The sequence below is a fragment of the Ictidomys tridecemlineatus genome, chromosome 12 (genome assembly GCF_052094955.1).
Source record: "Ictidomys tridecemlineatus isolate mIctTri1 chromosome 12, mIctTri1.hap1, whole genome shotgun sequence".
Taxonomy (NCBI): domain Eukaryota; kingdom Metazoa; phylum Chordata; class Mammalia; order Rodentia; family Sciuridae; genus Ictidomys; species Ictidomys tridecemlineatus.
In genome coordinates this window covers 62,292,581-62,309,515 of record NC_135488.1, presented here as the reverse complement: position 1 = coordinate 62,309,515, position 16,935 = coordinate 62,292,581, and the positions used below count along the sequence as shown (strand labels likewise).

At 32.4% G+C, this 16,935-nt stretch overlaps 1 protein-coding gene across 5 annotated transcripts in view; it reads right to left on the bottom strand.

Annotated features, from left to right (window-relative positions):
* Exoc6b (exocyst complex component 6B) overlaps window positions 1-16,935 on the bottom strand; it is a 569,814-nt gene that overhangs the window by 271,890 nt on the left and 280,989 nt on the right. For all 5 annotated transcript variants that reach the window (XM_078029030.1, XM_078029033.1, XM_040271223.2 and 2 more), the window contains 5 exons: window positions 11,160-11,243; window positions 10,748-10,794; window positions 9,053-9,173; window positions 1,420-1,491; window positions 412-509 (listed from right to left, as the gene is read on the bottom strand). In XM_078029030.1, the coding sequence (XP_077885156.1) occupies window positions 412-509; window positions 1,420-1,491; window positions 9,053-9,173; window positions 10,748-10,794; window positions 11,160-11,243 (422 nt within the window). The remainder of the gene's footprint in view (window positions 1-411; window positions 510-1,419; window positions 1,492-9,052; window positions 9,174-10,747; window positions 10,795-11,159; window positions 11,244-16,935) is intronic.

Genomic DNA, 16,935 nt, shown 5'->3' with positions numbered 1-16,935 from the left:
GACTATACTAATCTGCTGTTTCTGAGGATGAAGAAGAAAAATGACAGATAACATGGCTGTATCCTCAACACAGTTTCCCCAAAGCAGAAATTATTCATAAAGGCACAAATGTCACTACCACATACGTGAGATATAAAACTAGATATGATCCTCAGAGAAAACTAAAAATTGGAATAAGACACAAGTTGATCCAGATGGTATGAAACAATGACTCTGACATTCCCAACTAAGAAGACTGGATATCTTGGAAACAACATTTTTTAATAATATCAAATTTCATCTGAATTCTGGAACATAACCTGGAGTAACTAGAAACTTATATGCCACATATTCTTACTTGCATTACATCTGAAAATCCTGTACATAAAGATGTGTGTACACACTTGGACACGTATGACTACAGTTTCTCACCTGAAAATACCTGCCCACTTCTTCAGTAGAGTTTCACTATACTGGTCTCTGATTTCTAACAGCATGTCAAAAAGTTGATTTACAGGAAAACCATAAACCTGAAACAAAATAAGAAAATAACTTCATTTTCTAAGGTGGCTTTTTAAAGCAACATAAGAGGGATTAGGCCCTAAAAGACATTTTGTTCTTTGGCAACAATTTCAATAAAACCATGTGGGAAAATCTTCTATTCCCATCCTAACATTTAGTGTTTATTTCACAAAAATTAAAGGAAACATACAAAAATGGCTAAGCCAGTGGGAAAAAATAAATGATAAAAATTAAAATCAATATATGGTAGGTATGCTGTAAGCAAAGTTCTCCTTTTCACTCCTCTTAACTTTTATTTCCTATAGTAACAGAGAATAAGAAGAGGAGAAAAAAGATGGTACTATTTCACCACATCTAAGCTACTCTGCTGAAGATACTATGTTGTTCAAATCAACCATCATTATTCATGATGATAGTTAACCAAACCACAAAGTCATTCAGGTGCCATTACCAAACTAAGAACATTTTTTAAAAACTAATGTGGCAAGTTGATTAACTGGTTTGATATGAGAGAAAAAAAAGGGGGGTGAGAAGTACTTATAAAAACATAAAGTTTTTTAAAAATATTTTTTGTTGTAGTTGTACACAATACCTTTATTTTATTTATGTATTTTTATGTGGTGCTGAGGAGAGAACCCAGATCCTCACACCTGCTGGGCGAGCACTCTACCACTGAGCCACAACCCCAGCTCCCCTATAAAGGTGTTTTTATATTGTATTTTATAACACAAAGGTGTTTATATATCACATAAAAGGTGAAACCTAGGAAATGCTACAAATAGATAAAAAGGTCTAGCTCTAGGAAAAGAAAAAACTACTAAGGACTAAAGTACTTATCCAAGCTTACATAGATATGACAAGAGTCAGTGTTGATGAAACCTTAAGCTAGATGAGCATATGTAAACAGAACTCACATACCTGAAGTGTGTCAGCAAAAAGCACAATAAGGTTCTTCAAATCTAACACAAGGTTTGGATCAGAGCAGTAAGACTAAAGGAAATAAAAACAAAAGGGAAAAAGACTTCTTAATGAAGAAAAATACAACTAAATTTTTATTTATTAAAGTGATTAACACTCCACCTGGGGAAGGCTCTTGTAGAAAGGGCCTGACCATTTTGTGGTACAAGGTATCAACAGAACCAGTCAGGGAAGATCTGGATACAGTTCAATAGCCACAGTCTACATTTTCAGCACTTTGAAATTAAAACATACACTATAAATCTTTGCCTAAAATAGAAATCAAAATTGCTTCAGATTATTTCTAAATAACAATAAAAACATTCAGACCCAAACCTATGATATATGGCTAAAGCCACTTTCAAAATAACTTTATATCCTAATAGGCAAATATTAGAAAACAAAAAAGATAGAAAATAATCATACTAAGCACTGAATTCATGAAACTAGGGTGGTGGGCAAATAAACCATAATTAAGTCAAAAAATGAAATTGATAAAATTAAAAGCACAAAATAATAGCTTAAATAAAACATAAAAGAGTTAATCATTTAAACAAAAATTTATGACTACATCCTAGTAATCATACTACAAAACTTCTTAACTCTTTAATATTTCCTCTGACAAATGACATATTAAGACTTATTCATGTCATGCTATGTTAAGTTTTCTATATACAATGTTTCATGTTTCTGTATACAATGTTTCATGTTTCTATTATATAAGAGCATTTATAAAGTTAAAAATAAAATAATAACAGACAAATCTTAGGCAAATCTGGTTGCACAACAGAGAAAACAACATTAAACAATACAAGGAATGCAAAAGTAAAAATTAACACAAATAAGAGGAAAATTTTAAAAATTATCAATAAGGCCCATGTATAATATCATATCAATGAATCTGAAAATTCAATAATTATGGAAGATAATTTCTATAGGCAGGATAAAAATATATATTACTATTTTTAACATTGATTTTAGATATTCTGATTTTTCTCAGTTATATTTTTGATTCTTTTCTCTACTTAACCTCAATTCCAAAAAGAGGTATGTTGAATTTCCCCCAATGATGAAGTCTGTCAATTTCTCTTCTTATTACAAACAGATTTGGTTTCATACATATTGCCCTTATAAAGATTTGTCTTTTTGGTAGGTTAAAACTAATATCAAATTTGTAGTAGCACAATTCACAATAGATAAACTACGGAGCCAACCTAGATGTCCTTCAGTGGATAAATGGATAATAAAAAAAACGTGGCATTTATACACAATGGAATATCACTCAGCACCAAAAAAGAACAAAATCATGGCATTTGCAGGTAAACGGATGGCATTAGAGAAGATAATGCTAAGTGAAGTTAGCCAATGCCAAAAAACAAATGCCAACTGTTTTCTCTGATTATAAGCGAGGGTGACTCAAAGTGAGGTAGGGAGGGAAAGTATAGAAGGAAGATTATTTCTAGATAGGGAAGAGAGGTGGAAGGGAAAGGGAGGGGGAAGGGGATTAGCAAGGATGATGGAATGTGATGGTCATCATTATACGTAATATATGTATGAAGATTTGAATTTGGTGTCAACAGACCTTAGATACAGAGATGAAAAATTATGATATATATGTGTATTAAGAATTATAATATAAAAAGTACATGTATAATGGCATAATTTAGCGTGAACATACTTTATATACAGAGTTATGAAAAATTGTGTTGTATATGGGTAATAATGAGTGTAATGCATTCCACTATTTTCATTTATTTATTAAATAAATAAATAATATCAATACAAAATATCCCTCTGTTCTTCCATTTGAGATTCTTTAACTTTGGTTGTATGTGCCTCCTACCATAATGTCATTTCATTGTTTCTTTTCTAATTTTTAAAAAAATATTTTGTTTTAATTGTGGTTGGACACAACACCTTTATTTTACTTTTATGTGGCACTGAGGATCGAATCCAGCTCCCTGCCCGTGCTAGGTAAGCGCTCTACTGCTGAGCCACAACCCCAGCCCCTCAGTTGTTCCTTTTTATTTCAATCTCTTTAGGTAATTTTAATTTATGACTACATCCTAGTAATCATAGTACAAAACTTCCTAACTCTTTAATGTTTCCTGGGACATATTGGGACCTATTCAAGTCATGCTATTTTAAGTTTTCTATATACAATGATTTCTTTTAAATTTTTCTTTCAGGTTTCTATTATATAAGAGCATTTTAATTATGTTATAGTGCTTAATCATTTATATCCTCTCAGCCCACTCTTAAAATAATCTAGTGTCTTCATTAAAATATTTTTGAACATGATCTCTCTCCTTTTGTAGGAATTATTGATATCATTAAACATTACAAATAGTCAAATATTTAGTTAGCTGGATTACTCTATGAATGGTATCCTTTTTTGTACATTTTATTTAATCTGATTTCATTTTATATTTTGGATTTTCTTCTCATTTTTGCAGAAGACCAGTAAGAATCTTTCAAAGATAGGGTGGATAAGAGTAAACTCGGAATCCTCATGTTTGAAAACCCCTTTCTTTTGGCCTCCAACTAAAATATAAAGGATCAGATATAAAAATTTGTCTCCTGTCATTTATCTACTTGGTCCCCAATGCTTTCAACCTCAAGAATCTGGTTTTGTTCACTGTAGAAATTTTTTTTTCTCTTATTTTGTTATTACAGTCCCCTCATTTATCACCATCTTTTCTTTCTGAATCTCTTATCAAATATATCCCACAGTCAATATCAATATCCATGTTTCTTAGCTTTCCTTTCATATTTCTATTTCTCTGTGACTTTGCCTTGTATTTTGGAACATACATTTGACGTCATCTTCTTGCTCACATCTTCTTACTCTTTTTTCTCTATTTAATATTTGAATTGAATTTCACTATCTGATAGAAATAAATTTCAAAGAATTCATGTTTCATTTTGGATTTAACCTTCTGTAGCTTGTTTTCATCATTTCCCTCTTTCCTACATTTCTTAACATTATGAATATAGTACACATAAACAAAAATGAATAAAACCTGTATGCACAATTTTGCCCTTTAAACAAAACAGAACCCCAGCGGCAAGCCAGACCCTGTTAGAGGCTTTAATCACAACTTCATCCCTCCTTAGTCACAGAAACAACATTCATTCAGACTTTGATGATAATCATTCCCATGTCTTTCCTTAGTTTTTCATTTGTTTGTATTTTTTTAATTAATATATTTTATATTTGAGCAGTTTTAAGTCTCTTATTTGCTCTTGGCTTTTGTACTGGCTTAAAAAATATTTTAATCAGGTTGTAAGGCACCCATCCTACCAATAATAAAAGTATTGGAATTTTGATTGCCATTAAACCAGGTCTATTGATAAGTCTTAAAAGAATAATAATTTTATAATAATAACTTACAATACATGAACATGATTGTATCTCAGTTTTTCTTTGATCTTCTTTAATTTGCCTCTCAATAATATTCTTAGAATTTTTCTTCATGGTGATCATTTTTTGTTACATCTCCTTCTAACTAATTCTTATTTATGCTATTGTATAAATTTTATCTTTCAAATCTAAAATTTTTCAACTTTATTCCAGATTTATAAAAACATGAGAAATTATATAATGATTTTTTTTATCTAAGAATTTTAGTGAACCTATCTATTAATTACAATTTTTGTTAATTCCTTTGAATTTTCAATGTATCAAATTATATGTGCAAAACTGACAAGATTTTTTCTTCTCAAAGATTTATGCTTTTTATTTATTTATTGTGTTGTGCTTACAACACTGCAAATGACTTCAAGTACAATATAAAAATAGGACTAATGGTAATTAAATTTAATATTATAGGCTTTTAAAAGAATGGCTTTTATCATGATAAGTTGAATTAAATCCTGTTTTCATAATTTATTGAGAGAATTTATCATAAGTTTATGGTGTGTTTTATTAAATGTCACTACCCAGCATTCTAAGAAAGTATCACATCACCCATGTTAGCTCAAGAAAAGTTAAAACTCCCATATTTGCAGTACAGTATCTACTGAACCCATATCACCTTTGCACCACTGTAAAATTGAAAAATCCAAAGTGGAACCAGAATAAGTCAGAATGTATTGCTGAATTTCATTTCTAAGTGAGATGCATTATATAAATCTTTACCAGGTTTGAAATCAGCATTAAGAATTCTGCATATATTAATATATGAAAATGTTTATTTTTCAAAATATCCCAAACTATACTATTAATTCAATCATAAAAAAGTCATTTTAATAGCCACACATAAAGTTGGGGGGGAGTATAATATTTTTATTAAAAAAATTAAGTAATCACTCAGGTATAGTGTTTATTTTGAGATTTGTTTAGATATTTGGGTTGCCCTCATTTTGTCTGGCTTGCTGGGTAATGATAATACAATAAATGGTGTCATGAAATACAATTAGCATCTGTGGCACCAATCATTTTGTCTCTTGAGGGATAAAATGGTTCAGCGAGTCAATCTGTGAAATGCTGAATTATTTTTTAATAACTCTGTTGATATATAATTCCCGTACAATACAGCTTGCCCACTTTAATTATATAATTTAATGGTTTTTAGTTTTTTGTACAGCTGTTCCTCAGTACTTGTGGGAGAATGATTGCAGGAACCCCCATGTCAATTATAAACATTTTAATTTACAGATTTATTGCACAACAAAACTGAATCCCAAATTTGGTGTACAGGAGTACACAGGGTAGGAGGAATATAAGAAACTGAATCTTGATTCTCAAGCTTATCTGGAAGAATAAGAGGATAAATAATTATTGTACTTTTAAAAGATTGAAAAGAATATGCATGCCCAATAATATTAAATAATTTCCTATATAAAATTACAACAGTGTTTATCAGATATAATAATTATATAATTTCAGATATAATAATTACAACAGTGTTTATTGGCTCAAGGAAAGTGAGGAATGAATCATTCATCCTAGAAAAAGACCTCAGTGTACATATAATATTTTATTATATGACAAAGGTGATCTTCAAAATATATAAAGGAAAGGATGTAATAGACTGAATGTTGTATCTCCCGAAATTCATATGTTTAAGTCCTAATCCATCATGGGGCTTCTTGTGGGGAAGGGGCCTTTGGACGGTAATTAATGCAAAAAATCCAATGGGATTGGATTCCTTATAAAAGGAGGAGGCATGAGAAAGCATTTTCTGTTTCTTGTTCGCACATGCGCTCTCTCTCTCTCTCTCTCTCTCTCTGAGGACACACACTGAGTAAAGAAGGCAGCCATCTGTATGCCAAGAAAGCTGTCATCGGGAAATGAACATACTGGCACCCTAATTTCCAACTTTCATTCTCAGGATGTGGAAAAAATAAAATTCTACTATTTAATCCATGAAGTCTATGGTATTTTGTTAGGGCAGTGCAAGTTAAGTAAGACAATATATAATTACAATAATGTTACTGGGAATAATGAATCATTTTCAAAGTAAAGATGGAATCCAATCTCATACCAGGTATTAAAATAAACATTTTTATGTTTGTGATGTATATGTTAGAAAAAGCAACTACAGAAGTACTAAATTCAAATACAAATAATGCTATATTCTTTGAAATAAAGAAGATATAATTTACAAAGTAAAAGATCAATTGAACTACACAAAAATTTTTATAGCTTCTAAAAAGCTGCAGAAAAGCAGAGAAAAGACACATGAAACTAAGAAACAGTATTTACCATACATATCACATATATGCTTTATTAAGAGATAATAAAATATTTTAAAGTCCATTAAAATATAAAATAAAGGTAGTCTTCCTTGTCCCTCCCCCTCTTCTCTCCTCTCTCCTCCCTCTCATTTCTGGCCAGGAGGTGACTGGGCTTCCTTCACAGAGCACTGCTGATTCCATGTAATTGACCGCACAGGTAAATTACACAGGTCCAAAGCAATAGGACCAATCAATCAAGGACTAAAATCTCCAAAACTGTGAGGAAACTAAATCTCTTTCCTTTATAATGGACCATATAAGCCTAGGCATTACCTTAATAGCTTTTTTTCCTCTCACCTCTTATATCTAATCCATCAGAAATTACAGTTAAATCTCATCTCTTAAAAAAAAAAAAACTTTAGAATTTGTCAACATATCACCATATCAGCTCTCATCCGTTGATCCAGGCTCTCACCACCTCGTGTCTAGAATACTGGACTAACCTAATTGTTCTCTTCATATTTTTTCCCCTCATCCACAGTCCACACTTTAGTTAAAATAATGTATTTAAAATGAAATCTGATCATGTTCTCTTCAACTATAAACTTTTATGTATTTGTGTGTTTGTTTGTGTGTGTATGTGTGTGTGTATGTGTGTGTGTGTGTGTGTGTGTGTGTGATGCTGGGGATTGAACCCAGGAACTCGTGCATGCTAGGCAAGCACTCTACCACTGAGCCAAACTCCATGCTCCACTATGGATTTTGCATGTGATTGTTTCTGTGTCTGGGACACTTCCTGATGAATTATATAAGGAGACCTACAGGATAAGGGATGATGATCCTTTCAAGTTAGAACAAGTAGGTGGATAGTAGGGCCATTTAATGAAATTTTTTAAATACTAAATTGTCTAGTTATTGACTTCCCACTGTTATTCTTCAAACACTGTACACATAAAAGCCCTTATACTACTGTTCTTTGTGCCTCCAAATTATAATTTCATTGATCTTTGCATAAATAGTTACTTCATAATATTCTGATCTCAGAATGCCACTTCTTACCAAATAATCAATAGCAAGTACCCTATTGCTCTAATCTATCACTCTATTTTAATTGTCTTTACTGCATTAGCACTGCCTGATATTCTTGTTTATTTTTCTGTATATCTCCAAATAAAATACAACTTTTGGCAACAAGGTTTTTCTCTCTCTTGTTTATACCTGTATTTCAAACATATAGTCAGTGTTCAAAATATACTGAAAGAATGAATGAATAATTAATTCAAAACCAGCATTCTCTATCTAAAATTCATGCTATATTATCACCAAAAATTCATGCTATATGGGAACTAATAATTAGACATCCTGGTATGTTATAAACTCTTTTTCTTCAAAAATTAATAGTAAAACTGTGAACTCTAAATCAGTGTTTCTAATATTAACAGATATTGTAGAAGACAATATAAAGCAGAAGCTAAGAATATGGGCTCTGTTCAGGTTTGAATCCATGTTCCGTCTCTTATTATGTGGCATAAAGCTAGTCACCTGACTTCTCTGAGTTTAGTATCCTACACTATAGGATAAATACATTAATAATACCTACCTTTATATGGTTGTAATGTGGATGAAATAAGACAGTGTATATAAAATACACAGAACGACGCATTACTCACACAGAATCATCAATAGATGTTAGATGCTATTTTGTGTTTTGTGAAGAGCATCTACAAAATTGAACTCAGTGTTAGAGAATATGCCAAATTGAAGAGGCTACTTCCCTATGTCTTTGAAGGACATATATAGCTCCAAATGAGTAAATTCAAAGACATACATGTTGATTTTAAAGGAGTAAAACACTGAATAGTACATAAATAACCAGCTCTAAATAGGAATTTTTCTTGTGCATCTTACATACCGAATGGGTACGGAGTGCTGCGATGGTTTTTGAAAGTGCCATTTCCCACAGTTCATCGATGTAGGCTCTATTTACTAAGCCCTGGGTTGTATGTAAAATGTGATCTTCAACCACAAAAAAGCTAAGATTGAGGAGAAAACAGAGTACAACTGTCAGAAATTGCAGTCTGATTACTGTCTCTAGGTTTTGATGAATATTAGGAGCTGACATCAAATTCAACATTAATATTCATTTTTTTCCTCAAAGAAAGTTTTCAGTATTATAAATGAAATGACTTCTTAGACTCATAATTATGTCCATGATCATATCCTCTTAATCACTTCTACAGAAAATGGAGTTCTATTTCTATAAAATGTTAACCATGTTATCCTGCTATTTAAAATGGAAGAAAATGTTTCTAAGTAATGAAGGCTAATTTATTTTTTTTAACAGTACATAATTTTTCAAAGTTTCTATTAGTGAATTACAGTTATACATGATAGTGGGGTTCATTCTGATAAAATCATATATGCATGAACTATAATTTGCTCCATTTTGGTCCCCAGTACTACCCCTTTCCCCCTCTCTCTCCCCCTCCCTCTATTCCCCTTCCTCTACTGATATTCCTTCTGTTTTTCAAATAATTTTAATTGGTGCCTTACAGATATACATAAAGGTGAAATTTACTTGGTGTATTCATATAGGTACATATAGCATAATTTGGTCAATTTCATTCCACAAGCTAAATTCAATAAATTTTTAAAAATCAGGTCGTAAATACATTTCAAGAAACTAATAGGTTTTAAAGAGAGAATGAAAGCTGAAATATGTATTTTTAAGAACATAATACATCAAAATAATTCCACTTATGTAGATTTTTCTCATTGAAGTAACAAAAATGGTTTTTAAAAAGCAAACCTATGTTTTAACATCCTTATTGTGGCTTTTTGTTATTATGCATTTAAAACATACCTTCAGTTATCTTGCCTAAATGTTCAAGTACTAAAACTCTTCTTTATTAGAGAATTTTATAACATTTTAGACAAAATTATTAATTACACTAAAACAATCTAAATCTGATTTTATAAAGGAAGAAAGAGACTTGATGAAATAATCCAACTTATTTCCCTTTCTTTTAATGGCAGTTATTATTTTAAGATTAGAACAAGCTCCCTATGTGTACTTGGGATGTTTATATGGGACGTATAATTCCATATTACTATATGTACTACAAATGAAGGTGGCAAACTATAACCTGACCCAAACTATAACCTGCCTGTTTTAATGAAGATTGTTTTACTGGAACACAGTCATGCTCCATCATTTACGAATTGTCCACAGCTGCATTTGGACTATGATAGAGCTGAAGAGCAGTGGCATTTCATGTGGCCTACTCAGCCTAAAATACTTTACTCTCCGGCCATTTTGGAATAAGTTTGCTAACTTTTGCCATATTACCAAGAATAGAGAACAAAACATCTACTATAGTAAGATTATAATTCAAAAAGTGTCCTCCAACAATATAATGTTGAAGCCAGCATGGTGTTCCTTTTAAATCACAAGGAAATAAAAAATAAATTTGTCTTCTTGAGAATTTTAAAAAGAAATCACAAAGAATTTCCCAAGGAAAATCTGATTTATTTTTACAAGTCTCACTAATCTATGTATTGAAAGTAGGTGAATTTAAATATATTTCTATAATAAATATATACTTACCCTACAATTTGATTAAAATACTTCCTATAGCCATCTAAAGTTTCATGCTGCAACAAAAAAAAAAAAATTGTTTTTTTTTTGTTCCATTAAGACAAAGTTAAAATCAGTTGTTTAATATCTTGAAGTTCAGTTCCCTGAAGAATAAGGTAAATATAATAGCATTATGTACCTTACATAGTTATAGTGAGAATAAAATGAGACAATACATATCTATATTTAGAAAAATGTCCAACATGCAGAAATCATTGAATGTTAATTGGTATTCTTACTGCAACCCACATCTACCAAAAATGATCTCAGAATAAGAGTAAACACAAACATAACACACACACACACACACACACACACACACACACACAATTGAAAGATATCAGAAAAGAAAAGGGTAAATGTATGAAAATAGTAATCCTACCATGTTAGATGGAGGCTGGAGCACTAAACGGGCCTGTTTTCGCCTCTGCTTTCTGTAGTAGTTCTCAAATGTTTCCCGGGCACCCTGTAAGATAAACAGAGAATATAAATTGTCACAGTTGGATTACTCTTGGAATCAAGGTTTAAAAAAAGAGGAGGTTCTAGGTCCAGAATTTGAGACAGCACAACATTTCTTTAAATGTGCTGTTTTAACAATGGTCATATCATAGAAAATAAAGATAACTGTAACCATTTATTGAACTTTATTTACAAACTCCATGAGGGTGAAAACTCAACCCCAAGCACACCAACTCTGGTTTCTGAGTCAATTACTACAAATTCACAAAAATGAAGGCAAACCCACCTTCCCATAGGTTTCAGTCACAGGTAAGAAAATTTCCATTAAAAAACTCACAGAACATGCCGGAAGAAAAGAGTCCAAAATAAAATCAGCCTTCAAATGAATCAGAAGCACAAGACCAATGGAAAGTGGGGAAAAAGGCAGAAACTGAGAAGAGTAAATCCATCTTGGAAGAAGAGTGGGGACAGCAGCAACAGCAGGAGCAAGGGTCAGGGGACAAATCACTAAATATTTTTGATATTCAATTTACACTTTTCATTTATACTTACTAAACTTAAAATGAAAGGCGCTCAGAGAACAAAATCTGGCAGATGAGCCCTACAGTCATGAGCTTTGTATTGGGTTGAAAAGTCTCCCCCCAAATTTATGTCCTTCCCAGCATCTTGTAATATGACTCTATTTGGAGGTAGTGCCACTGCAGATGAGAACAGTTAAATTAAGGTGTGGCCATACCAGTGTAAGGTTTGCCTTATCACAATATGCCTGGTGTCCTTAGAAAAACAGAACAAAAGACACCAAGGGAGACACCCAGGGAGAACATTATGTGATGAGAAGCAGAGTCTGGAACTGTGCAGCTGCAAGCCAAAGAACACCAAAGATTGACTGGCCACCAGCAGAACCTAAGAAAGGATTCTACAGAGTCTGAGTGGGAGCATGGCCTTGTGAATGCTTTGAATTCTAGATTCCAAGTCTCTAAAATGGGGACAGAAAATATTTCTCTTGTTTTAAGCCACCTAGTTCATGGTATTTTGTTATAGCAGCTCAAAGTTTTTAAAATGTCATGCCACCTTATGACTAAATTCTAATATTAATACAAGACTTTTCTAAATAAGTAGAAAGAGAAAGACAGCATGCCACAGTAGTAAAGAGCACTGACTTTGGAACCTGGTGATTACATTCAAATTGTGACTCTTCCCCTTACTAGCTGTAAATTGCTATAAATACCTATATAATTTCCCTTCACTATTTATTTAACTTTCACTTATACGCATGCTGTGGTTTTCTCATTTGTAGAGATGCCAACTTCACATAATTGTTAGGAGCATTTAGAAGAGTTAGAAAGCTCTTAGAATAGTGTTTGATAAATACTAAGCATGTATGTAAGTACTTATCTTTTTAAGAATTAAAAAGATGAAATCAATGATAAAAGTGGAAAGTCATGACAAACCCTGGCAATATACAATAAACTAGTTAAATTTCCATGCCTTCCTAAAAAATCTCAAGAACTTTTTCAACATGACTTGTTTTATTACTAAATTGGTCCTAAACAGCTGGATTAACATACTACACCATGCAAACACAGTACTATAGCTCAGAGGTTGGTGAACATTTTGTAAAGAGGAGGACAGTAAATATTTTAGGATGGTGGGCAAACTATTTCAACTTGGTTCTGTTGTCATACAAAAGCAACCACAGATAATACATAAATGACTTGAGTGTAGCTAGGTTCCAATAAAACCTAATTTGTGGGGAGTGAAATTAGAACTTCATATAATTTTCACCTGTCATGAAACATTACTTTTCTTCTGATTTTAAAAATGTAAAAACCACAGACCAGATTTGGCCCATGGGTCATGGTTTGTTGGGCCCTGGCATAGCTTAAAAACAAAAGTCTTAAAATGCTAAAGTGATTATAACTGTATACACTTAAGTTTTTCTGCCTATAAAATGAAATCAAATATTAGGACAGCTATTTCAAGGCTTCCTTCATCTGTAAGTCAATGAGGAAGTACATGATTCTATTTAAGAAGAAACAAATGGAAATTGCTATTTGGTGTGTTAAAGTTAGCCCCTACTTGTCACCATGTCACAACATAGTGGTATTATTAAATGTCAATTACATTCCATACACACTGAAGGGCTTTTCATTTTAAGGTTAACAGCTGTAAAGGACCTTTATTATTCTAGTGTGACATTACATATTCAACATGCTTTGCAGCCAAGATACACTTACCTGAGAATTTAGGGAAAGTCTTCTTTCTAATTAGGCCATAATATATTAACTTGATTTTTTTTTTGTTTTAAATGATTGAAAATATATTGGGTGAAATTCTATATAGAAATCAAATCATGAACCTCTACTTAATTCCAAACTGGATACAGTTTTGCTTTTCACATATTTCTTCAATAGAATAAAAACAAAGGAAAGGACCTATCTAGTAGGTCTGGCTCCCTCATTTACAAAAATGAATTGGATTTTCCTTAGTGGCTGCTGAATGAATTCACTTTTGATTATTATATTTGTCTGCCAATTTGTCAACTCAATGCTTAAAGGTGGAATTTGTGAAGATGTTTGACTAGTCCAACTGAGTAACCAACCGTTGAAGTACTTCTCTATTCACGAATAGGTCACTAGATGAACTACAGAGTACAGAGGTTTCACTTCAGCCCCAACCTCTCTCAATCACTAACATTAAAAAAACAAAAACAAATACAAGAAAGCAGAAGCTGTTGAAGGCATAAGCAAATAGATTTTTTTAAAAAGTAAATGAAAGGTTATTCCTTTCCCATTTTATATCACTAATATTATACTGCTCTAAAGAGTTCATGATAACTAAACAAATAATATCACAGAAAACCTAGTTATTTAACATATCCTAAGTACTTACGAGGCACTGAAAATGTGGTCTTCACTGAATTTATAGTGTATAGTGTAAGACTGGCAAGTATACAAAATGAGCTTCAGAACCCTATGCATTTGGAGTGGTATGGATGTGTGTGTGTGGTGGGGGAATATATTACTGGGGGCAGAGTGTCAGAAAAAAAATGGTATTTATACTCCTAATTGAAGAATGAGTCAGAAGAGTAGACCAGGTAAAGCAAAAGGGAAAGAATGTTCCTAGTGGAGACAAAGAGAGTCAAAGAAAAACAGGCATCACACATCTAGTGAATTTGAAAGAAGTTCTCCATGGCTGGAACTTCAGGGTGTAAGGTATAGGGATGGCAAGAGACAAGGCTGAAGGGTTTTTTCAATTATTGGGACGTAAGTTCTAATGACAGCAAAGTTTTAGACATTTTGGAAGTTCTAATATAGAGAGTAGAAGGAAGAAAAGGAAAATTTGACTCTAAAGGATCAGTCACAAATGAGATACATTTAGGAGAGACATCCTGGTAATTGGCTATGAGTGGTATCAGGTGGGAAGGAGAAAGGACTGGTGCAATCTTTCTAGCCTGGCTTGATGGTGTTATCATTTAAAAAGAGAAGGAACACAAGGGAAGGAATGTACAGTCAATCTTTACTATTCACGGAATCTGTACTTGCAGACTTGCCTAAGTGCTAAAATTTATTTGTAACTCCAAAACAAATACTCCTCATTCTTACATAGACATTCACAACCATGTGCAGAGTTTCGAAAAATTTAAATTGTTCAATGCACATGTTCCCAGTTAAGGTCAAATAAGGTAACACTCTGCCTTCTTGTTTCAGTTTTCATACTGTAAACAAGTATCATTTTCATGGTCTATGCAGTGCCACGTTTTTTGAATTTTTGTACTTTTCGTTGGTGATTTTGCTGTTTAAAATTGACCCCAAATACAGCACTAAAATGCTGTCCAGCTCAGAAAGACTTTTGATGTGACTTACAGATAAAACATGTTAGCACTCCATTCAAGTATTAGTACAATGCTGGTGACTGAGCTCAAGAGTAATAAATCAATATATTAAATAAGGTACTTTAAACAGAAAGATTTATAAATCAAGGTTATACACGGACCAGCTAATGAATATGTGACAAGAAGCTCACATAGCCCTTAAGAGCAATGGTTGAGTATTCACTCAGTGTTCACGGTGACTTTATGGAGCATAACTACCATGACTAAGGAAAGCTAATTATATTTGGGAAGACAGATAATTATAGCTTCTGTTTGGGGCATATTCAGTTACTGACTTCCAGTACCAAGTGTTTTACAGTAGGTATGGAATAGGCTAAAGATAATGAATGTTAGAATCTTAACAGAAAAACAGTAATCAAAGCCCTAATAGAAAAAGGACACTCTACGGAATGCCTGTCCAATGTAAGTATAAAAAGACCCAGCAAAGACACTGACATCAAGGAAATGTATGGCTCTTTCTTGTTATGCAAATAAAACTTTGTCACATAGAGAAGACTTTTCTACTGCTCATTAAAATTGAAAGTCTTGCCTGACAAGAAATAATTAAAATCATAGCTGAAATCAATGAAATTGAAACAAAAGAAACAATTGAAAAAAATGAAAAAACTAAAAGTTGGTTCTTTGAAAAAATAAAATAAGATTGACAGACCCTTAGCTATGCTAATGAAGAGAAGAAGAGAGAGAACCCAAATTACTAGCATACAGGATGAAAAAGGCAATATCACAGACACTACAGAAATACAGAAGATAATTAGAAATTATTTTGAAAGCTTATACTCCAATAAAATAAAAGATAGTGAAGGCATCAATAAATTTCTTAAGTCATATGATCTACCCATATTGAGTCAGGAAGATACACACAACTTAAACAGACCAATATCAAGTGAAGAAATAGAAGAAGCCATCAAAAGATTACCAACCAAGAAAAGCCCAGAACCAGATGGATATACAACCAAGTTTTACAAGACCTTTAAAGAAGAATTAATACCAATACTGTCCAGTTTATTTCAGGAAATAGAAAAAGAGGGAGTACTTCCAAATTCATTCTACAAAGCCAATATCACCCTGATTCCAAACCAGACAAAGACACCGCAAAGAAAGAAAACTTCAGACTAATATCTCCAATGACTATAGATGCAAAAATCCTCAATAAAATTCTTGCAAATCAGAAACAAAAACATATCAAAAAGACCATGCACCATGATCAAGTGGGATTCATCCCCAGGATGCAAGGTTGGTTCAACATACGGAAATCAATAAATGTAATTCATCACATCAATAGACTTAAAGATAAGAACCACATGATCATCTCGATAGATGCAGAAAACGCATTTGACAAAATACAGCACCCCTTTATGTTCAAAACACTAGAAAAACTAGGGATAACAGAAACTTACCTCAACATTGTAAAAGCTATCTATGCTAAGCCTCAGACCAGCATCATTCGAAACAGAAAAAAACTGAAGGCATTCCCTCTAAAATCTGGAACAAGACAGGGATGCCCTCTCTCACCACTTCCATTCAACATAGTTCTTGAAAGACTGGCCAGAGCAATTAGACAAATGAAAGAAATTAAAGGAATAACTATAGGAAAAGAAGAACTTAAACTAGCACTATCTGCTGACGATCTGATTCTATATCTAGAAGACCCAAAAAACTCTACTAAGAAATTTCTAGAACTAGTAAATTTCTAGAACTAGTAAATGAATTCAGCAAATGGCAGGATATAAAATCAATACCCATAAATCAAAGGCATTCCTGTATATCAGTGACAAATCCTCTGAAAAGGAAATGAAGAAAACTA